This window comes from Gastrolobium bilobum, unplaced genomic scaffold (genome assembly GCF_033153095.1).
Source record: "Gastrolobium bilobum isolate Gb01-03AN ecotype WA unplaced genomic scaffold, APGP_CSIRO_Gbil_v1 utg34075, whole genome shotgun sequence".
In the NCBI taxonomy this organism is placed as follows: Eukaryota; Viridiplantae; Streptophyta; class Magnoliopsida; order Fabales; family Fabaceae; genus Gastrolobium; species Gastrolobium bilobum.
In genome coordinates, this window is record NW_026896709.1 from 198,385 (window position 1) to 223,490 (window position 25,106).

General features: G+C 37.9%; 1 protein-coding gene across 3 annotated transcripts in view; it reads left to right on the plus strand.

Annotated features, from left to right (window-relative positions):
* The first annotated feature begins 763 nt into the window (after nucleotides 1-763).
* The window catches only part of LOC133301567 (uncharacterized), a 41,064-nt gene continuing 16,721 nt past the window's right edge, over nucleotides 764-25,106 (plus strand). For all 3 annotated transcript variants that reach the window (XM_061501216.1, XM_061501217.1, XM_061501218.1), the window contains exons 1-5: nucleotides 764-895; nucleotides 1,632-1,909; nucleotides 2,036-2,141; nucleotides 16,144-16,233; nucleotides 16,374-16,487. In XM_061501216.1, coding sequence (XP_061357200.1) covers nucleotides 1,872-1,909; nucleotides 2,036-2,141; nucleotides 16,144-16,233; nucleotides 16,374-16,487 — 348 coding nt within the window. In that variant the 5' untranslated portion in view covers nucleotides 764-895; nucleotides 1,632-1,871. The remainder of the gene's footprint in view (nucleotides 896-1,631; nucleotides 1,910-2,035; nucleotides 2,142-16,143; nucleotides 16,234-16,373; nucleotides 16,488-25,106) is intronic.

Below are 25,106 nucleotides of genomic sequence, written 5' to 3' on the forward strand. Positions count from 1 at the left end.
AAAAACGAAAAACAAGATTAAAGAATAGAAAGAAAGAAAAGAATAAAAAAAACTTTTTTATACTTTTTGTTTTTTCTTCAAGTCATACTTACTATGTAGCCAATCTCCACTATATATTAAAGTTTGGATTGTATCTACAGCCAAGCTAAAACGATAAACATCAATAACTCTTCCTCCAACACTAAATATTAATTATACTATTATTGTAGAGATTGGTACAGATCTTATATCAATTACTATAATTAGGTGTTGAATCTAAGTCCTTCCACTACCTACTCGGCTCACATAAATCAAATGAATTATCATCATTTGGTACTACTATGAATAATATTATTTTATTTTATTTAAAATAAATAATATGATATAGACCAACATGTAGGCTTAGAGGCTTGATATGTAAAAAAAAAGCCTATGACTTGCTTTTTAAATAGGCATTTTTAAAAACTCGGACCTATTTTATTTGACTATATGAAAATTGAAATGGGTCGAGCCTAACATGATATAGGTTAAGTCGTAGGCTACTATAGGCCGGCCTAACCCACTTTCACCCGTATATTCTAGTTATGAATAAAATAACGACCTTGGATAGCAAATTTTCGAAGCAACACCTAATTAAAAAAAATATATCAGGATGTTTGGAGAGTATGATTCTTAATTTGAGGGCAAAAAAAAAAAAAAAAAACTTTTGTATAACACTAAAAAGAAATGGCTTTAATACCAACATAAAAATTGGATCAAGGTAAATTATTGCAGTCTTCAATATTTTCGGTGAAATTATTGGTTGTCTTGTGGAAGTCCAACCTTGCTCTTTGCCGCATCTTAGAAGAATCACCATTCACCATTGACGCAGAGTTGAAGGCCTTCAAAGTTCGAACTCGAGATATTACTCTGAATGGTTTGGATCAGGCTCAGTGTTCTTTTTTATTTTTCTTTTCTATTTTCTTCCTTGTTTCTGGAGTTGCATTTCTTTTTGTTCTACTGTGTCTATTCATACTTTTGAAAATACAAGAAAACCCCCTCTACCTTTTTCAACCTCGGCACTCCTTCGTGTTTTGCTAGATCAGATTCATGCGTAAAAAACCACTTTTGACTTCTCGAGATGGGGCAGGGAAATAACCCAGTTTTTTTCTCACCATTTATCCCTAACTTTATTCATAGCTTTGTACTTGAAGAAAACCCCTTCAGCTTGTACTTTGCACACTTGCACATGTAAAACTTTTGAAAGCATGATAATCATTGCTTTTCCTTGCTCTGAATTTCATTGAGAGTAAATATCCCATCCTCTCTGCTTTTTTTTTCCCTCATGTGATTTCTTGCTGATATTTATGTTGGAACGAAAGTTGATGACTTTTTTTTTTTTTAATAAAGAACAGTAGTTTTATATTCCTCAAACACACTACTCGTACATGAGATCCTATTTGGCTTGAAAGATAGATGATGCATCACCCTAAGCCTATCTGTACTGAGAAAGTCCATAATATTTAATTACTTTTATTAATAAAATGGGGCGGTGAGGATCCAATTTGTGACCACTTGTTCACAAAGGCCTTTTTAATATATGTAAAAAATTATTTCAATCCAAAACTTATATTTCTCTAACATTTTTTCCTTACTATTTGGTCACACTACAGGTGTTACAGTTCTTTACCTATTTTTACATTGCATCATGCCCCATCTTCCAAGCTATCCTGAGGTTATTGAAGACAAATCTTAAAGATAAAATGCAAAAGGCTGCAAGTTTGATGCCTGAAACAAATCTGCATAATCTCTAATGCTTCTTTGCACATGGGCATAACTTTGGAACTGAATGCCGAGGATTATGGGGAAGTTAAGAATGTTCCTCATTAAATGATGATTGCTGCAATAGCAGCATGTATGACTCACTGGTCATGCCATCTGCACTGACACAGTAAGGCGTGGGGTGGGTTTAGGTGCAATTTTAGTTGTTTTTAGCTTCTTTTTTTTGAGGCATATATGAATTCCTAGTCTTCCTTCTCAGCATGCTTTCCTCTCTTTTGTTATTCTATTGTCACAGAAATGACTCGCTGTCTAAATGTTCGCATTCTGGCACATGCTATTCTGGTTCGGATGTTCAGTTTGATGTTCTGAATGAGCTTCTTCTTGATAACTCATCCGTTGAGGTAATTTGTAAAGGTGGAATTTTCTTCTTAATGATGTTCTACAAGAAGGACTGACAGAATGGTAAACAAAACAGTTTTCAATTCTAACTAAACTTGTTCTCATCTTCAAAAAATTTTTCCTCGCTTTTATATAACCCTTTTGTTGCATCTGATGCACCCGAGCTGACTGACTTGGATTGAACTTTTCCATAATTTATTTCATAGTTTAGGGATTTTAAATAATTGCTAGTTATTTTCTTGTTCGTTATTTTAAGATTATGTTTGAGTGTGCGTTCATTGTGCGTTATCTTCTTTGATTGCGCATGATTCCTTCTTGATTCTTTTGTTTTTGTTTTTGTTTTTGTTTTGCCTATTTAAGGCTTGGAGAACCTTATTGTTATTTGGTTAATAAAATTCAGAAAAGAGAAATAATATTTTCTCGCTTTCTTGTGTTCGTTTTTCTTTCTGTTTAGCCAATTAGTTACTACTTCAGCATTATTTGGTATTAGAGCACTAAGTTGCCTTCAACTAATGGCTGAACAGAATCATAGAGATCATCGATGGCGGAGTCGTGAAGGCAAGGGACGTGGATTCGTTCCTAAGGAAGACAAATAACCGCGTCAGATAAACCCGCATGACATAGAAAATAAAGAGCTCAGAAGGCGGATCCAGGATTTGAAGCGACAACTTGTGTAGGCGCAGAGCATGAAAATCCAATTTTTGGAGCGATTACTTGTGCTAGCGCAGAGCAGGAAATTTCAAGATTTGGAGCGACAACTCGTGAGGGCCCATACCGAGGAAATCCAAATTTTGAGGCGATAACTTGTGGAGGCGCAGAACATGAAAATCCAACATTTGGAGCGGCGACTTGCGTGGATAAAGTTGGACATTCAATCCGAAGAAGGAATTGAATTAGAGGACATATCTAATGACGAAGAGGACGTTAATCTATTGGGAATTCTAAACCAGGGACATAATTAGGAAGTACGACCTGGAATTCAGTCCACTTTTCAAGATATCGAGATGCAAATCAACATTCCTTACTTTGATGTCTACGATCATAACACAGTTTATGATGATTATCCGACTGATGATGATTATCCCATTTATGATGATTATCCATCTTATGAAGAAAATTCAGTTTATGATCTGATGAAGAATCTGATGTTGAAGATCTAATAGAGAAAGAATTCTCCACTGAGTTTCTACTAAAGAGATTGAGATATCAATGAAGATGAAGAAGATTCAAGGACAAATCTTTTCCTAGTATGGGATAATGATGCACTTACAGTTAGCCCATTGCATATGGCTTAACCATTGATTTCAGAAGCTCAGAGTTAACCAGAGTTGTAGCCTAATAAGTATAACCCAATTGTTGAAAGAAGCAGTGATATGAAATATAACAAATTACGATCAAATCCAAGTCACAATAAAACAGAAGATATGATTGTGATTTGTTTGGCAAGAAAAGAAAAGCAACACATTTGGCATGATTTGAGATCTAAGATTTTGGGATGTGTTTTGAATAATTTAATTGTAATTATTTATTTATTTTTGAAAGTTAGTTACCATTATATTTATATTAGGAATTTTCCTTATTTTTAAGATTTTAGTTTTTTGAATTTTGAATATTGGATCAATTTGTAATTAGTTTATAAAAGGGTTCTTATGACCTTTATTCTAGGAGTTGAATTTTGTTATTTTGTTAATCGAAATTGAGAACCTGAGAGTTATTTTTTTGTGAAAATCCTAACTTTCTGTTTAGCCACATTTTCGATGCGCTTTCGGCATCATTTGGTATCAGAGCTCTGGTTGTCTCATAAATGGTTGAACAGAACAATAGCGGTCGAGGCCGTGGACGAGGGGGTCTAGGCGACGGCGGTAGAGGGCGTGGTAACACCCTTAACGGTGACAGCGAACAACCACACATCGACACGCTAGACGCCACAGTTGTAGTAATGGCCGCTACAATGGCAGAACAAGGTAGACGAATTCAGGAACTCGAACAACTGCTTGCCCAAACATAATTGGACGTGTCAGATGAAGGAAGGGAATCTAAAAGATCATCTCATGAGGAGGAAAGGAGCGAAAACCCATTCTGGAACTGGAACCAGGAGCGACGAGGAAGAAGTCAACCTGGAAATCAATCTTTTTTATCTAATATTGGAGTGAAGATTGAAATCCTGGAATTCGAGGGCACAACTCATCCAGATGAGTTCATCAACTGGTTGCACGCCATGGTTGTCAAACTCGCGAGTTTACTCGTAAAATCATACGAGCTTACGATTCAGCAACACCTCTACGATCCCGTTTCTGCATTTACTCGCTTTTGGCTCTTATTTTGTAAAAGCGTCGAATTTTTTGGCAAACTCGTACAATTGTACGAGTTCAACGATTTAACCAGAAAAAGTTGGCCCATTTGAGCCGAATTTTTGACCCGAAAAACCAGTACATAAATGGGTTTCTTTAGCAGAAAAAAAAACCATAAAGCACCTGGTTTGTTTCAGCCACCACCATTGCAGGTCATGGGAGACGACGTCGCGACTCACGAAGACGCTTCAAGCCACCGTCTTCTCCGGTCGTCCCTCCCTTGTGTGCTACTGCTTCGTTGTCCTGCCCTCTTCCGTTCGCAGCTTCACGTGCCAACGCCGTCGTGCTGCTGCTTCGCCCTCACCCGTTAGTGCTCTGCTCTGTCTCAATCTCTTCTCTTTTTTTTTTGTCTCAATCTCTTCTCGCCTCTGTTAGTGCTTTACTGACTACTCTATTTCGTTTCTTTTATAAATCATTTTATTTAATTTTATAAAGAAAAATCATTTTATTTTATAAAGCAAATTAATTTTGCTTGGCTCTGGGTCTTTGTCCAATGGTAAATCGTAAACCAAATCAGATTTATTTGATAAATCAAATTATTTTTATTTTTTTCATGTTTGCCTCTGTTTGATTTTACATTCACAGGAAAAAATAAAATTAATCCAAATAAAATTAGTATAAATTAATTTCACTTGAATTGTGGTAAGTTTTTTTTGTTCTCTTGATTTTTGCTTGCTGGACCAATTAAATTGTGGTTAATTTTTTATTATTTGTTGTGAATTTAAATGTTGTATTTTATTTGCTGGACCAATAAAATTATTATTTGCTTATTATATTACTTTATGTGCATATAAATATATATAAATATAATTTGTATCTTGTGTTACGAGTCTACGATCCGTGTTACGATTCTGCGATTTACGATTTTTGTTCACCCTTCCGAGTTTGCATAGAATCTCGAGTTTGACAACCATGTTGCACGCTGTCGAAAGGGTCTTTGACATCAGAGACTTGACAGAAGACCAGAAGATCAAACTGGTCGCTATTAAACTAAGGAAGCATGCCTTAATTTGGTGGAAACATATTAAGAAGCAGCGAAAGAAAGAAGGGAAGTCGAAGATTAAGAGTTGGGATAAGATGAAGAAACTGTTACAACTAAAATTCTTACCTATTCGCTACCTGCAGGAGGCATTTATTGAGTACCATAATCTCAAGCAGCGAGACCTATCAGTTGAACAATATACAGCTGAGTTTGATCGTCTGCGGATGAGCTGTGATATCGCAGAGGAGGATGAAGAATTGTTTGCTCATTACCTAAGAGGACTGCGGACTGAGATTATCTATGGTGATGTTGGAGAATCCTTGGTTATTCGGAGGATTCTGAGTGTAGAAGTAGCTGATGATGAGTTGTGGCTCCAACACAATATATTCCACACCAAGTGCACCAGTGGTGGCAAGGTGTGTAGTATGATCATTGATGGGGGGAGTTGCGAGAATGTTGTCTCTAATACCATGGTCAAGAAGTTAGGGCTAAAAACCGAGGAACACCGACAACCCTACAACCTTTCTTGACTGAAGGAAGGAAGTGAGGTGGAGGTGAACAAGAAGTGCTTCGTACAGTTTTCTATAGGCAAGAAATATATTGATAAGGTGTGGTGTGATGTCATTTCGATGGATGCATGTCATATCTGTTAGGGAGGCCTTGACAATTTGATAGGAAGACGCGACATGATGGCTTCAAAATCACTTACACTTTCAAGAAGGATGTGTTGACTATTACTTTGGGGCCTTCTGATTTGAGGAATGAGGCAAATAATACTATGCTATCCAGAGCAGATTTCCAAGAAGAAGTTGCCAATGCCATTGAGATATTTGCTTGTGTGGTGATGGAAGAGAATTTTGATGTTTCTGACATTCCCTTGCAGGTTAAGCCATTGTTGGAAGACTTTGTTGATGTGGTCCCTGAGGAGATGCCACTGGGATTGCCACTTATGAGAGACATCCAACACTGCATTGATTTTGTGCCAGGAGCTATTATTCCCAACAGAGCAGCATATAGGATGAGCCCTAAGGAGCATGAGGAGTTACACAAAGAGGTGCAGGAGTTGCTGAAAAAAGGTGTAGTGAGGGAGAGCATGAGTCCCTGTGCAATACCTGCCTTGTTAGTCTCTAAGAAAGACAGATCCTGGAGGATGTGCGTCGATGTAGGGCTGTCAATCGGATCACCATCAAGTTTCATTTTTCCATTCCTCGCTTTGATTACTTAATTGATCCACTTCATGGTAGTCTTCTTAAAGATAGACTTGCGAAGCAGTTATCATCAAATCAGAATGCGACCTGGTGATGAGTGGAAGACCGCCTTCAAGACAAGGGATAGGTTATGTGAGTGGATGGTTATGCCATTTGACTTATCCAATGTGCCAAGTACATTCATGCAGTTGATGAACTAGGTTTTTCAAACTTTCATTGGTTCTTTTGTTGTAGTTTATTTCGATGATATCTTGATATATAACTCCTCTGTCGAGCATCACTTTCTACATATGAGGAAAGTGTTTGAGGCCTTAAGGGAACAAAAATTGTATGCCAATCTGAAGAAATGTCATTTTCTCACCAACTCTGTGAACTTTTTGGAGTATATTATTTCTGCTGATTGTATTAGGATGGATCCAGCAAAGGTTAAAGCTATTACTGGATAAGAGACTCCTAAGAGCTGTAACGCCTGGCCGCTTCAAGAATCAATGACTATCCCCCACACATTAACACAAGACTTTTTAGCGTGCTTTGTCCTCACTCGCACACTTCCTGGGAAAACTTCCCAGGAGGTTACCCATCCCAGAATTACTGCAAGTCAAACACGCTTAACTATGGAGTTCTTCCGTTCCGGGCTACCGAAAAGTAGATGCATCTTGTTAGTATAGGTAGTACAAATTAATTCTTATAAGCTATCTTCAACTGTACCGTCCCATACCGGTACAGTCTCTGGAATCCCTCTCTTTCGGGTGTTGATTCGATTCATTCATGTACCCTCGCCACTGGAAGCTTGCCAGGAGCCGCTCCTTGTCAGTGCCCTTGCGCACCAGCGATCACTCCCTGCCCTCGTCAACGCTCGGGATGTTACAAGAGCATACATGACATCCGAAGCTTTCATGGTCTAGACTCTTTCTATAGGAGGTTCATTCAGGATTTCAGCATTATTATAGCACCTGTTACAGACTATCTGAAAGGAAGCAAGTTTGGGTGGACTAAGGAGGCAGAAACGACATTCCAATTACTAAAGCGGAAGGTAACTGAAGCACCCGTTCTGGTGCTGCTTGGTTTTTCTGATGTTTTTGAAGTTCATTGTGATGCTTTTGGAGTTGGCATAGGGGGTGTACTCAGTCGAAAGAATAAACCGGTAGCATTCTTCAGTAAGAAATTGAATGAAGCCAGGAGGAAAAATTCTACTTATGACAAGGAGTTTTATGCTATAATTCGAAGCTTGGAGCATTGGAGGCATTATCTAATTTCTAAGCAGTTTATCCTATTTATGATCATGAAGCCTTGAAGTATATCAATGACCAACACAAACTGAATACCAGGCACGCTAAGTGGGTGAAATTCCTTCAAGCTTTTAACTTTGTTATTCAACATAAGGCAGCAGCGATGAACAAGGTCGTAGATGCACTTAGCAGGAAGCATTTATTATTATCCACTATGCAGGTGAAGGTTGTTGGTTTGGATACCTTCAAGGAGCTGTATGTCGATGATACTGATTTTAGGGATATTTGGAAGAAATGCAAGGCACGGCCCTATCTGTAGTTTTTGATAGTTGATGGATTCCTTTTTAAGGGCAACAGACTTTGTATTCCTCATTGTTCGCTACGGGAGGCGATCATCCTCGAGGGACATTTCGGAGGGTTAGCAGGGCACTTTGGTGTTGACAAGACAACAACCTTTATCTGCGAACACTTCTATTGGCCCCGAATAGAGCGTGATATTGCTAGACTAGTGGAAAGGTGCAGAATTTGTCACATTGCTAAAACCAAGAGCACCAATGCTGGCTTATACTTACCCCTCCCTGTTCCGACTGCACCGTGGGAAGATATCAGCCTTGACTTCGAGTTAGGCTTTCCAAGAACCTAGCGCAATAAGGATTCTATCACGGTGTGGTGGATAGGTTTTCAAAGATGGCTCATTTTATCCCATGTAACAAAACTTTTGATGCTTCCCAGGTAGCTTGTTTGTTTTTGCAAGAAGTTGTGAAACTCCATGGCGTACCTAAGACCATCACTTTCGATCGTGATGTGAAGTTTGTAAGCCTTTTCTGGCGCACTCTTTGGAGGCTGATGGGGATGAAGCTACAATTCAGTTCATCTCACCACCCCTAAACTGATAGTCAAATCGAAGTTGTGACCATAAGCTTGGGCAATTTGCTGCGGTGCTTGATTGGAGAGAATCTCTAGCAGTGGGACTTGGTGTTATCACAAGCAGAATTTGCTTACAATAGATCACAGGGTCGCACTACAAGCAAGAGTCCCTTTGAAGTTGTTTATGGACGTAATCCAACTACCCCTGTGGACTTAGCACCATTATCAGTACGCGACTATTTCAATGAAGATGCTAAGGATCACGACAATCGCATTAAGGAGTTACATTTGCGGGTTCATGATCATATTCAAAGGAAGAACGTGAAATACAAGCAACAAGCTGACAAGCATAGGAAGCGAGTTGTTTTCAAGGAAGGCGATTTGATATAGATCCACCTTAGGAAGGAACATTTTCCGGCTAGCAGGTTTGACAACCTTCAGCCTAGAGCTGATGGCCCCTTCAAGGTGCTCGAGAAGATCAACAACAATGCTTACAAGATTGCACTTCCTGGGAAGTACAATGTTTCTGGTACTTTGAATGTATCAAACTTGTCCCCTTATCAAAATGAAGAGGAGGGACCTGGTGTGCGAGAGTAACAATGAAGACCCATTAGATTCGAGGACGATTCTTCTTCTGGCAGGGGAGGATGATGCACCCGAGCTGATTGACTTAGATTAGACTTTTCCATAATTTATTTCATAGTTTAGGGATTTTAAATAATTACTAGTTATTTCCTTTTTTTGTTATTTTAAGATTATGTTTAAGTGTGGGTTGATTATGCGTTATCTTCTTTGATTGCGCATGATTCCTTTTTGATTCCATTTTATTGTCTTGACTTGAAAAAGGGTATTCTGATATATTATAGAATTGTAAATAATCTGTACAAAGGGTTCTCTATTTATAGAGAATAAAAGACCTAATACTTGACCTAATGAGCTTGGCCCAATACAACAAATAAATTAATAAATAAGAAAATAACTATTATTTACAACACTCCCCCTCAAGCTGAGGAATAGATATTTATCATTCCCAGCTTGCTAGTAAGCTCTTGAAATCTGTCTGAAGGAAGTCCCTTTGTCAATACATCAGCTAATTGACGTCCAGTGGGAATGTATGGAGTGGTAATCAACCCGCTATCAAGTTTCTCTTTAATGAAATGGCGGTCGACCTCAATATGTTTAGTCCGATCATGTTGAACTGGATTATGAGCTATACAAATAGCGGACTTCTTATCACATAGCAGCTTCATAAGTCCCTCACATCAAGGTTGTTAGTATCGCACGATAAGTATCGTGCGATACGATATACCAAAAAAACGATCCCAATCGCATCCCTAAATCGTTTATGGTCAGAATCGAAACAAAGAATCGTTTAAATCGTACGATCCAGTTGCGAATCGTGAATCGCTACAAATTTGCGATTCAGGTTTTAAAAAAAAACCAACGGTCGCTGAAGTTGAAAAGATTAAAAACGTAATCTGAAGAGTTGTTTTGCTTCAGAAAAATTTGGGATTTAAAATCCCATTTGAATCTCATATAATAACAAACAACAAAACTGAGAAAGATTAAAAAGGAAAACAAAACAAAAAACAGAGAGGATGAGAGTTTTTATATAGAAGATCAAGAAGAGGCTTTGAAGGTTCTTGAAGGTGGGAGACTCCTCGTTGCAGAGAGTTGAAATCGAAGAAGAAGCGCAGTTGGAGACTCCTCGTTGCAGAGCCAGAGAGTTGAAGGCCGAAAGCTGAAAACGGAGAGTAGAGTACGGTATTCTTTTAAAACTCTTCGGTCTGCACTATTTCAGCTTCTCATCTATAAGAATTTCAACTTTTCACTATTTCAGCTTTTAAAACTCTTCAGTCTTTCAAATATATTAAAATATTACAAAATATCTCTGGGCAGCTGTCGTGTTGTGGCTGTGGGTATGGTAATGTGTCATGTAAATCAGTAAATGTGTAATACATGTCTCTCAGAAGAAGCTTTTTAGAATATTAAAAATCTAAGCTTTAGTGGTGTCTTGTCAACTTTGGGTAATGGGTATACGTATACTATTATATTATATTATATATCAATGTCATCTCATTTGTATTGTTGTAAAGCTATTGCACTTGCACATCATCAGATCTGAACGTGTTGGTTCCCATGTAAAGTGAATAATTTTTTTTGAAGTACTAAAGTGAATATATAAAATTGTAAACTAAATACTAAATAGCAATAATGTGGGATATAACGTGGCTCCAAAGAAGCAACAAAAGGATATTTAAATAGCTATGAAGTAAACTGAATATTTAAATAGCTATAAAGTGAATTAGTGAAATATATTTAAATAGCTATACAGTAAAGTGAATAGTGATAATATTAGTCTTGAAATATGAGAATAATTGGTTTTAGATTTGGTTACTTATTTATTTGGTATTTGGGTTTTATTTTTAATTTGGATTTATATTATGTTATACATTTTTTAGTTATTTTTTTTTTTAGTTATTTTTAATTTGTTTCTGAATCTTACGATTCGATACGATTCACGATACTAAAAAACAGCCGAACGATTCACGATACGAATTGCGATTCAACAACCTTGCCTCACATTTAATTTGAGATCATCAAGTACAATTTTTAGCCACAGTAACTCACAAATGCCTTGAGCCATAGCTCGAAATTCAGCCTCTGCACTTGATCTGGCAACCACATCTTGTTTCTTACTTCTCCACGTCACCAAGTTACCACAAAGAAACATACAATAACCAGTGGTAGAACGACAGTCAGTCACAGATCCAGCATAATCAGCATCAGTGTAGACTTCTAAAGAAAGATCTCCATCACGTCGGAATAACAGTCCTTTACCAGGAGTAGCTTTAAGATACTGAAGAATTTTCTCCACTGCCTGCATGTGTTTCTCCTTTGGATCATGCATAAACTGACTGACAACACTAACAACATAAGCCAAGTCTGGTCTAGTATGAGCCAGATATATCAATTTCCCAACTAGCCGTTGATATTGTCCTTTATCAACTGGAGGACTCTCCTCTTCATAGCCTATCTTGTTATTCTGCTCAATAGGAATATTAGAGGGTTTACACCCGAGCTTTCCTGCTTCTTTGAGAAGATCAATAACATATTTCCTCTGGTTGATAAAAATTCTTTTTTTTGAATGAGCTACTTCTATCCCTAGGAAATATCTCAGCTTCCCAAGGTCTTTAATTTCAAACTCAGATGCTAGTCTTGTTTGCATAATATGTCTCTCCATAAAATCATCACTTGTGATAATAATATCTTCAACATATACAAGGAGCACAGTGAGCTTCCCATCTTGGGAGTGCTTAAAGAAAAAAGTGTGATCTCCTTGGCTTTGTTTGTATCCTAAGGTCATCATAACCTCAGTAAATCTTCCAAACCAGGCATGAGGTGACTGCTTCAATCCATACAAGGCATTTTTTAATCTAAAAACTTTATTTTCTCCATTCACAGAATCAAAACCAGGAGGGATTTCCATGTAGACTTCTTCTTCTAACTCACCATTAAGGAAAGCATTCTTCACATCAAATTGATTTATATCTCAATTGTAATGAGCAGCAAGGGATAACAAGACTCTCACCGTATTCATCTTTGCAACTAGAGCAAAGGTTTCTTCATAATCAATGCCATAGGTCTGAGTGTAACCTTTGGTGACTAATCGAGCTTTATATCTCTCAAGAGTGTCATCAAAATTATACTTCAGGGCATACATCCATCTGCACCTTACTGCTTTCTTTCCATTGGGTCTCTCAATAACCTTCCATGTTTTATTTTTCTCCAATGCATTCATCTCCTCTTGCATGGCTTGAGCCCAATTCCCATCTTTCAATGCTTCATATACTGATTTTGGGATTGAAATAGAATCTAGTGCTGAAACAAAGCTTTTGTGCTGCACAGAAAGATTAGTAGAAAAAACAAAATGGGAGATAGGATATTGAGTATAAGAGGAACAAGAGGAACAAAATTTCTTGGTACAAGATCTTTTCCCTTTTCTTAGGGCAATAGGTAAGTCATCAGAAGTAGAAGCAATGAGTAAGTCATTAAAGATATCAGAAGAAATAGACAAATCATGAGAGGCAATAATATTAGAATCAGAAACAGGAGATTCAGAAGAAACAGGAGATTCAGGACTTACCAGTGGTTCAGACGATTGAGGTTGCTGGTGAGACAGTATGGGTTGTTTCCTCCTCTGATATACCAATTCAGGTGTCAAAATCTTTCATATCTCAGGTGTATTTGAAGGTTCTGACACACTAGGAGCAGACACACTAGGAAGAGGTGTAGGAGTAGACAAGACTGATGTATTTGAAGGTTCTGACACACCAGGAGCAGACACACTAGGAAGAGGTGTAGGAGTAGACAAGACTGATCCAGACTCAAAGAAGGAAGGAAATGAGTCTTCTGAAGAACTGTTCTCTCCCTGAAGATGAAGACTCGGGAAATAAGATTCAGATTCTTGAAAGGTGACATCCATATACACAAATTTTTTTCGACTTGGTGGATGTAAAGAACCTTGGGATACACCACCCCAAAAGCTAGTTCAAAGGGTGGGAGTGCTCAAGGCCTTATAAAGGCCACATTAGTTGCCCACACAATCAATGTGGGACTATATATCTCAACACGCCCCTTCACACGAGAGCCCATTGGGCTTGAAGAGTGGACAATGCAACAGGTCCAGCTTACCTGTGCTAAGAAACGCCACAAGAGAAAATGGGGGGCGGCGAGGCTCTGATACCATGTAAAGAACCTTGGGATACACCACCCCAAAAGCTAGCTCAAAGGGTGGGAGTGCCCAAGGCCTTATAAACTCCACATTAGTTGCACATACAACCAATGTGGGACTACATATCTCAACACGCCCCCTCACGCAAGAGCCCATTGGGTTTGAAGAATGGACAATGCAACAGACCCAGCCTACCTGTGCTAAGAAACGCCTCAAGAGAAAGTGGGGGGCGGCGAGACTCTGATACCATGTAAAGAACCTTGGGATACACCACCCCAAAAGTTAGCTCAAAGGGTGGGAGTGCCCAAGGCCTTATACAGGCCACATTAGTTGCCCACACAATCAATGTGAGACTATATATCTCAACAGTGGATGATAACACTTGTATCCTTTTTTATAAGGGGTATAACCAAGGAAGACACACTTAAGAGCCCTAGGATCCAACTTACTCCGATGTTGTTTATGAACATGGACAAAGGCAACACATCCAAACACTCTTGGTGCAAGGCTCTGCAATATGGGAATAGAAGGAAAAAAGGAAGTCATGGAATGAATAGGACTGGTATTGTTAAGGACCCGTGAAGGTAAACGGTTGATAAAAAAGGTTGCAGCTAACACGACTTCTCCCCAATAAGAACTAGGAACAAATGTCTGGAAAAGTAGTGCTCTAGCAACTTCAAGGAGGTGACGATTTTTTCTTCCAGCAGCCCCGTTTTGTTGAGGGGTATCAACACATGCGAGCTCATGAATCATACCTCTGTCTGAAATGAATTGTGACAGGCGTTGGTTGACGTACTCAGTACCATTATCAGATCTTAGTTTTTTAATACACTTACCAAACTGAGTCTCAACCATATGATGAAATCGAATAAATATCTCTGGTACTTTAGACTTGTTTTTCATCAAGAATATCCATGTTACCCGAGTACAATCGTCAATAAAAGAAATAAACCACCTTGCACCTGAAACACTATGCACTTTAGAAGGGCCTCAAACATCAGAATGGATAAGAGAAAAAGGTTTGCTGCTTTTAATAGTGCTAGCAGGAAATGACACTCAATGGTGTTTTGCAAATTCACAAACATCACAATGAAAGGTCTCAACCGACTGATTAAGAAACAGAGAAGGAAACATAGACTTCAATAGACTGAATGGTGGATGCCCCAGACGCTTGTGATGGAGCCAAATCATAGACTCTGCAGTAGAAGGATGACGTGTCATTAATAACTGATTTTTGCTATCATTTATAGCATGTTCTGGAAGGAGATGATACAACCCATCCTGCTCATTAGCAACTCCAATTGTCTTCTTCGTGGTAAGATCTTGAATAACACAATGGGAAGTAAAAAATGTGATAGAACAATTCAAATCAGTTGTAAGTTTTTGAGTGGAGATAAGATTAGTAGAAAGCTGAGGAATATAAAGAATATTTTTAAGAAACAAGGAAGGTTGAATTTGAATGTTACCAGAACCAATAACTGATTTATGGGATCCATCAGCTACGGATATAGTATGACTACCAACAGTAGGATGATAAGAACGAAAAAACTCAGTACGACAAGCCATATGATCAGTTGCACCAGAATCCAAAATCCATGAGGTTTTAAAATCAGTGCAAGAAGCAAGAAGAGATGTAGAACGTGTGCTCTTACCAGACAAGATCAAAGAACGGTCAGATGGCTTTCACATATTATCAATAGCGGGTTTAAGCTGATCCAACTCCCTTTCCTGAATATTCACATATGGAGAACTATCTTCTAAATTGGCCATAGTGATAAGAAAGAGTGAAAAACAGCACCCAAGAACACACAACGGACACCCAAACGACGTCAGTTCAGAGAGAAAAACACAGATCCGGGTAGAGGAGGCAAAAACAAATTTTTTTTTTGAATAGTACTCGGTGAACAGTGCCGCGTGAACAGTGCGCGATGAACAGTACCACATTTTTTTTTTTTTTGAGCTGTTCCGGTCGTCTGATGAAAAAGAAACCTCCGTAGAATGATAGATCTAAGAAAAACGGAGTGAAACAGGGGTTCTCACGGTCCAAAAGGTCCCCGGAAATTTTTTTCCGGCGGCAGCGAGAGGCAAATAGGGTTTGGTTTTTAAAGACGGTGATTTGCGGAAGCAGAACCCTCAGAATCGAGAGCTTTGATACCAACTTGAAAAAGGGTATTATGATATATTATAGAATTGTAAATAATCTGTACAAAGGGTTCTCTATTTATAGAGAATAAAAGACCTAATGGGCTTGGCTCAATACAACAAATAAATTAATAAATAAGAAAATAACTATTATTTACAACATATTGTTTTGCCTATTTAAGGCTTGGAGAACCTTATTGTTATTTGGTTGTTTTTGGTTTATAAAATTCAGAAAAAAAAAGAAATAGTATTTTCTCGCACTTCTTGTGTTCGTTCTTCTTTCTGTTTAGCCAATTAGTTATTGCTTCGGCATTAGCATCTGCTTATACTTATTGTCAAGTGGTTTCTAAATTTGACATTATCTTTGAGATTAATGTTTTCTTCATTTTCTCCTGTTGATTGGATACAAAGTTAATTGGTAGTTCTTAAAATTTTTATTGTTGAAAATAAATTTTTACTCGAAATGCATCGTAATTCTTTTAATCTTTAGGTGAGCAATGTTAGTGAAGAGACAGGGAGTTTTGTGCCATATGTACCGAGAAAAAATGCTGCTCTTTACAAAATTCAACTTGAGGAAGATGTAAGCTTTCTTTGTGCATGCTTAGTGCTGGCTTAAAAATGAAGATATAGGAAATAGATTAATTTTGAGTAGACCTTACTAGAGAATTGCTTTCTTGCTGTTTTTGTTCCCTAATAATGGACTGTTTGAATTCTATACAGGTGCAACAATTGCAAAATCAGCTTCTAGAAGAGATTGAACTGCATACATTTCTCAAAAATGTAATTGAGAGAAATGCCATCAATTTATCTGGTGTAACATATCTACCCAATCATGTATGTCCCCTTTTAGTTTTTACCACAAAAATGTTATGTCATGTGATTGCTAGGATTATGTGAATAGCATTCATAAAATTACATCTCCAGACAGAATTCATGATGCAACAAATTTTGGGTTGAAGTGACTTCTGCTCTATTTTCTTTTTCTCTTCTAAATGGATGCGTGTTGCTGGTACTTTATGAAGTTCTGAAAACTTTCTCTTGCCTTTAAGGAATTCCAAACGAGAGAGAGAGGGAGGTGCTGAAATCCGTTTGTCAAAGCTACATATATAACCAAAAAATAATAATAGAATACGTACACCATTTCTATCCTAATTACTGTAATTACATGATTCTGGCTTGTGTATACAATGAACTTAGACAGTATTCACATGGTTTCCAACAGATTTTAATGAGACCAATTATTTAACCTCTTTTGTGTAAGTAGTTTATCACTTATATGTGCTTGTGCCTTATTCTTAACTGAATAGAAGACATAGCCAATGGTGTGAGATAATGCTCTAATGTGTCTTAAAAATTAAAATTTGGTGGCCTGAACTTTAGGAGAAAGTCTGCAGATTGATACAGGTTTGAAAATGGAAAGTCAATCATCTAAATGAGAGCGCCTGAATTTGAGAACCTGGTTGACTAAGTTCTAGCTAGCATTGAAATTGTTTAATTAAGAAATTTCTCAAGATTAGTAGCAGGAATTTTTTAAATTGGGGTTGTAGGACAAAGAATGAGACAGGGTTCCAAGGAAAGTATTTTTTCAGTGTGAAAATATGCTATGCAAAATGGCTTCATACCATTGTGCATGCGGTAGTCAATTATCAAACTGAAAATCTTAGATTCAGTATAAGGGAATATGTCATAGACTAGTAATTAGACTTGTCACTGTCAGAAACGACTGGTTTTTGTATTATTATTTTCTGATCTGCACGAGTGATTAGCACTCAGCAAAATTATATACTTCAAGGAATAAATACAACTTGTATTTACAAGAAGAGTCTGAACTATTTCCTAGGACCCTTTGTTTCCAGTGCTACATGAAATCCTAGTATTTCCAATGCTTTATTAATTTTAGTTTGTAATTCCCAACAGTGGAGTAATTTACAACACTGTCCAACATTTCCTAATATAAGTGATAGAATCACGACTTTCTCACCCTCTCCCTCAAGCTGGTGAATATACATTTTCCATTCCAGCTTGCATACAATATTTTGAAATGCTAGGTTGCTTTAATCCCTTGGTAATTATATCAATCGGCTGTCCTTGTATAGTCACATAGGGTGTGCAAATTAATCCACTGCCTATCAACCTCAATGTGCTTTGTGTGATCATATTGTATTGGATTGTGGGCTATATTGATTGTAGACTTATTATCACAATAGAGTCGCACTGGTCCCTCCCACGCAATCTTCAAGTCTTCAAGGATAATATTTAGCCAAAGTGGTTCATGCACACCTTGAGCCATTGCTCTACATTCTACCTCCACATTGAATTGTGCCACCACATTCTATTTTTTTTTGCATCTCCAATTCACCAGGTTTTCTCTAAGGAAAGTACAATACCTAATAGTTGATCTTCTTTGTCTGATCAATATTTGCCTCAAGCACCACGCCTGCTTTTCTTTTTGTTAGAAAATATGAAATATGTCTCATAATATCTTTGAGTCTTAAAATAGTTTAGAGTATCCTAGATGGTTTCCATATTTCTTTATATTTACTTAAGAGTATGAATGTATTGTATTCAATTGTATGTAAAACTCTATAAGAGCTCTCTATTTAAAGAGGTTAAATGACTTAATGGGTTAAGTCCAAATAATCTAAAAATAAAATAAAATAATAATAATACAATACAATATTATTTCTAACACTCTCCCTCAAGCTGGTGCGTATGTATCATAAGCTCCCATCTTGTTACATATATGATCTATTCGGGGACCTCTAAGAGCCTTGGTGAAAACATCTGCAAGTTGATCACTGGAATTGACAAATGTTGTTTCGATCTCTCCTGACTGAATCTTCTCTCTAATAAAGTGACAGTCAATTTCTATATGTTTGGTCCTCTCATGAAAGACTGGGTTAGAGGATATGTACAATGAGGCTTGATTGGCACAAATGAGTTTCATGGGCCGTTGTTCAAAGAGATGTAGTTCTTTAAGCAATTGTCTAAGCCAGATGAGCTCACAGGTTGCATTTTCCATTGCCCGATATTTTGCATCTGCACTTGACCTGGCAACTACAGTTTGCTTCTTACTCTTCCAAGAGATCAAATTTCCTCTGAGGAGAACACAATACCCTGAGGTGGAGTGTCTGTCTAAAGGAGAACTTGCCCAGTCAACATCTGAATAGCTAGACACCTCTGCATTCCTTTTATCTGTGTATAATAAACCTCTTCTTGGTACTCTTTTGATATATCGAAGAACCCTGATGACTGTATCACAATAAGAGTCACAAGGAGAGTTAAGGAATTGACTTGCCACACTAACTGTAAAAGAGATGTCCGGCTTTGTTATAGTAAGATAGTTCAACTTTCCAACTAATCGACGGTAACGATCAGGGTCTGCCAATGGCTTCCCCTGTCCGGGTAATAGCTTAACATTAGTATATATAGGTGTATCAATGGGTTTACATCCCAACATACCAGTCTCATCTAGGATATCCAGTGCATACTTCCTGTGACAAATGGAAATGCCCTGCCTAGACTGTGCCACTTCGATCCCTAAGAAATATCGAAGTCTGCCAAGATCTTTGGTCTGAAATTGATTGAATAAGTACTTGTTTAATTGATCAATCCCAGCTTGATCGCTGTTAGTAATAATGATGTCATCAACATAGACCAGGAGATAGATGCACTGGCCAGAAGAGCTATGCTGATAAAAGACACAATGATTGGTGTAAAGAACCAATTCAACCCAAAAGCTTATGCTGTTGGGTGAGGCTATTTTAATGGTTTTATACATCTCAACACGCCCCCTCACACGAAAGCCCACTGGACTTGAAGGGTGGACAATGCACAGGCCCAACGAAGAAAGAAATTCCACTAAAAAGAAAGTGGGGACCAGTGAGGATCTAACCCGGTACACTGAGGCTTTGATACCATATAAAGAACCAATTCAACCCAAAAACTTAAGTTGTTGGGTGAGGCTATTTTAATGGTTTTATACATCTCAGCAATTGGCTTTACTTCGGGTTAAACTGAAGGATCGAACAGCGGAACTAAAACAACTAAATCAAGCTCGAAGAGACTGCTTCGGGCCATATAAAGATTTACGAAGCTTATATACCATTCCAGAAATCTCTCCCTGAGCAACAAAACCTGGTGGTTTCTCCTCACCATGTAAGAAGACATTTTTGATATCAAGCTGAAGAAGGGGCCAATGATGAATGGCAGCAAGTGCAAGAAACAAGCTAATAGAGGCCATCTTGGCAAGAGGAGAAAAGGTATCCCCATAGTCAAGACAAAAAATCTGAGTGTATCTCTTGGTCACTAAACGAGCTTTGAGGCGATCAAAAGTGCCATAAGGACCAACTTTGATTGTGAATACCCTCGACAACCAACAACCGACTTCCCAGGAGGAGCACGAACAAGATCCCATGTACCATTGGAGTGAAGTGCAGTCATTTCATCAATCATCGCCTGACGCCAACCTGGATGAGATAGTGCTTCACCTGTGGTCTTAGGAATGGAAACAGACGAAAGACTAGAAACAAAAGTAAAATGCTGTGAATAAAGTGTATCATAACTCAAGAAAATGTTAAGTGGATGAGGGTTGCGAGTGGATCGAATACCTTTGCGAAGGGCAATGAGAGGAATCTCTGATGGAGGATCCGAAGGGGAAGAGTCGACAGGAGAAGGCGATGAGTTAGCAAGGGTCAAGTCCGCAGGAGGCGCAGTCTGACGACGTTGATAGGTGAGAAAATGGCAGTCCTCAGGGATGGAGGCAAAGGGTCATTCCTCTGGGATAGAGTCACCTGCAGTTGGTAATGACAAGTCAAGAAGGAACAACAAGAACCTGATCAGCCTGTGACATCTGAGACGGAAAAGAATGAAAGAGTTGTTAATCAAGAAAGTGACATCAGCGAAAACAATATAACGCTTGAGGTCAGGAGAGTAGCAGCGATACCCCTTTTGAAATCGAGTATATCCAAGGAAAATACACTTGAAGGCTTTGGATGTTAATTTGTCCTTTCTTGGAGTGAGATCATGAACAAAGCAAGTACATCCAAATACATGTGGAGGCAGAAGATAGGAAGGCGCTCTTGAAAATAATACAATATGTGGAACTTCATTATTTAGCACGGAACATGGCATGCAATTGATGAGAAAGCAAGAGGTGAGAATAACATCTGCCCAAAAACGGAGTGGAACATTCATATGAATTAGAAGGGTATATGCAGTTTCAACCAGATGACTATTTTTACGTTCAGCCACTCTATTTTGTTGTGGAGTGTGCGGACAGGTGGTCTGGTATAACGTTCCATGTTTCTCCAAAAAATTAGAAAATTCAAGAGACACATACTTTTTTGCATTATCACTATGCAAGACTTGAATAGAATCACTAAATTGAGTATTTATTTCAGCACAATTTTTGATAAATTGAAAATAATTCAGAATGTTTTTTCATTAAATAAACCCAAATACAATGAGAGAAATTATCAACAAAGATTACAAAATATTGAAAACCCAAAACAAACATAGTTTGACTCGGACCCCAAATATCTGAATGAACAATAAAGAAGGGAGCATCAACTCTTTTATTGACTCTATTAGTAAAGGAGGAGTGAATGTGCTTTCCTTGCTGACAAGACTTACAGTTTAAAATCTTAAGACTGGATAAAAAAAGAACCATATGTTGAAGCTTGGAAAGACTTGGATGACCCAAACGACTCTAGATTAGTTCAGGAAACTCTGTGAGAGAGGACACCACTGGAGAAGGAGGTGCAGTCAGATAGTACAAACCTCGTGACTCATTGTCCTCTCCAATCGTCTTCCCCGTACCCGGATTCTGCATAGAAAAAGATTGTTTAGAGAAGGTAACAGTGCATGAAAGAGAATGAATCAACTGGCTAATAGAGATTAAATTGAAGGGAATGCCAGGCATATAATAAGCAAAGGTCAAAGTCAAAAAGGGAGTTGGGTTGGTTTGGCCAATTCCACGAGCAGGGGCCTTAGTGCAATCAACGAGAGTAACATAAGGTAGATTATTAGAATAAGTGAAGTAAAGAGATCCTTATTACTACAAAGGTGATTAGTAGAACTTGAGTCTATTATCTAGGGTCCAAGAGACGATTGAGAAATACAAGCAATATGATTACCAGTGTCTTGAGTAGGAGTCTGGGAAGAAACCTTTCTGAGAAGTGCCTCATAGTCTACACTCAAAAGAGTTACTGATCCAGGAGAAGGTGGTGTAGCATCAGTCTGAGCAAAGTTGGCAGCTGGTGGCTTCAAGTGAGAGTACTTTCTGTAGCAACGTTCTTCAAAATGTCAAAGGTTCTGGCAATAATTGCAACGAGGTCTCTGTTCGCGGCCACCATGTCTGCGGCCACGTCTGCGACCGCGTCCGCTGTTCCAATTGGAATCATTGGCCCGAGAAATGAATCGCAGTTACATGTGTGGATATTGCTGATTTATCCTTAAGATTCAGAAGGCGTTGGAAAGTGTGTGACAGGCTAGGAGTGCCAGCACTGGTCAAAATATTCTCATGAACACTTTCTTACTCCTCTAAAAGGCTGAAAAGTGTTACGACCATAAAGAAGCGCTCCATTTGCTTCTTGTACTCAGAGGCATCTTTAGCATGAGGTAACATAGCTAAGAATTCATGCATCAAAGAACGAATCTTACCAATATAAGCCTCCATTCAAGCATCTGGTGATTTACGCAATTCCATTATCTGAGAAACAATGGAATAAAGCTGTTAAATGTCATTGGTGTAGAGGTTTTTGACTTCCTCCTATACGTCATAGCAGATCTCAAAGGGGATGAAAATGCCTATAACTGCCGGATTTGCCAAAGGATACTCAGCAGTTGGGCATAAATCTTTTCCCATTCAGATTTCTGATCCTTTTAAACATCAATACACGTGGTCGTGAGATGTTTCCCTTGCCCTTGACCAGTAAACCAGATCTTAACGGAGGTAGACCAGGTCTTGTAAGTAGAAGATCCGATCAGTTTCATCGTTGTAATGGATGGGGTAGTATTGGAGATGACGCCAGTAGTGTTTTTGATCTCATTACTTGAGCCCTCCATCACAAATCAGATGTAAGAACAACAAACGGAGACTAGATCTGAAAAGAGGTGACAAAAATGAGCAAGGACACCGGAACAATGTTTCCGGCGATGAACAATACCATGATGAACATTGATAGTTATCGTGATGAACAGTACCGCGATGAACAATGATCGATTTTTTTTTTTTGTCTGCGGAAACGAGGTTTTCCTATAACACAAGCTCTAGTACCAACTTAAGATTATGAATGTATTGTATTCAACTGTATGTAAAACTGTACAAGAGCCCTCTATTTAAAGAAGTTAAATGACCTAATGGACTAAGCCCAAATTATCTAAAAATAAAATAAAATAATAATAATACAATACAATATTATTTCTAAAATATTTCAAAATTTTCTTCCTTATTTTATGAAGTTAATATTAGAATAAATATTAAGTAGTGCTTAGTAATTTGTATCATGTCATATATCACATCCTTTGCAACAATATCAACATATTTTTATTCTAAGTATTTGTTATTCTCCCTCTGTACCTAAATCCCTATTTTTCAACATGGTATCGAAACAATATAATCCTCCTCGACTTGTCCGGCTGTCCCATCGCCATTCTTTTGGTATTTGGAGTTGTACTTTGTTTTCTGGTTTCTCCACGTGAGTCTTTCTGAGTATATTTATATACATGAAGGAATAAATACAAGTTGTATTTACAAGAAGAGTTTGAACAATTTCCTAGATTCCTATAATTTCCAATGCTACATTAAATTCTAATATTTCGAGTGCTGTATTAATTATAGTTTGCTATTCCCAATAGTGGAGTAATTGACAATACTTTCCAACATTTCCTAACATAGTTGATAGAACCACGGCTTTCTCACAATGACTGATGGCTATGACTTTCAAATCTGGGAAATGGTTATGAAAAGAAGAAAGGATGCCTTGGATTATTTACAACTGATGGATAATCAACTTTTTGTGGATATTCTGAAAAATAAATTTCATGAGTACAGGCGAATACACAAATCTTAACATTCTGTGTGTGTGCGGGGAAGGGGGCGTATGTCAGATTAGTACTATATGTCAATCTCTATCACATATGCATATAGATTGTTAATTTACATATTTGCATATTCTTACTTTTGTCATGGATCGGTTTAATAGCTAGACTTGAAAAAAGGTATTCTGATATATTATTGAATTGTGTATATTCTGTACAAAGGGTTCTCTATTTATAGAGATTACATGACCTAATGGGCTAAGCCCAATACAACAAATAAATAAATATTATTATTTACAACACTCCCCCTCAAGCTGAGGAATAGATATTTATCATTTCCAGCTTGCTAGTAAGCTCTTGAAATTTGTCTGAAGGAAATCCCTTTGTCAATAGATCAGCTAATTGATGCCCAGTGGGAATGTGTGAAGTGGTAATCAACCCGCTATCAAGTTTCTCTTTGATGAAATGGCGGTCGACCTCAATATGTTTAGTTCGATCATGTTGAACTGGATTATGAGCTATACAAATAGCGAACTTATTATCACATAGCAGCTTCATAGGTCCCTAACATTTTATTTTGAGATCATCAAGTACAATTTTTAGCCACAGTAACTCACAAATGCCTTGAGCCATAGCTCGAAATTCAGCCTCTGCACTTGATCTGGCAACCACATCTTGTTTCTTACTTCTCCACGTCACCAAGTTACCACAAAGAAACATACAATAACCAGTGGTAGAACGACGGTCAGTCACAGATCCAGCATAATCAGCATCAGTGTAGACTTCTAAAGAGAGATCGCCATCACGCTGGAATAACAGTCCTTACCAGGAGTAGCTTTAAGATACTGAAGAATTCTCTCCACTGCCTGCATGTGTTTCTCCTTTGGATCGTGCATAAATTGACTGACAACACTAACAACATAAGCTAGATCTGGTCTAGGATGAGCCAAATATATCAATTTCCCAACTAGCCGTTGATATTGTCCTTTATCAACTGGAGGACTCTCCTCTTCATAGCCTATCTTGTGATTCTGCTCAATAGGAGTATTAGAGGGTTTACACCCGAGCTTTCCTGCTTCTTTGAGAAGATCAAGAACATATTTCCTCTGGTTGATAAAAATTCCTTTGTTTGAATGAGCTACCTCTATCCCTAGGAAATATCTCAGTTTTCCAAGATCTTTAACTTCAAACTCAGAGGCTAGTCGTGTTTGCAAAATATGTCTCTCCATAAAATCATCAACTGTGATGATAATATCATCAACATATACAAGGAGCACAGTGAGCTTCCCATTTTGGGAGTGCTTAAAGAAAAGAGTGTGATCTCCTTGACTCTGTTTGTATCCTAAGGTCATCATAACCTTAGTAAACCTTCCAAACCAGACACGAGGTGACTGCTTCAATCCATACAAG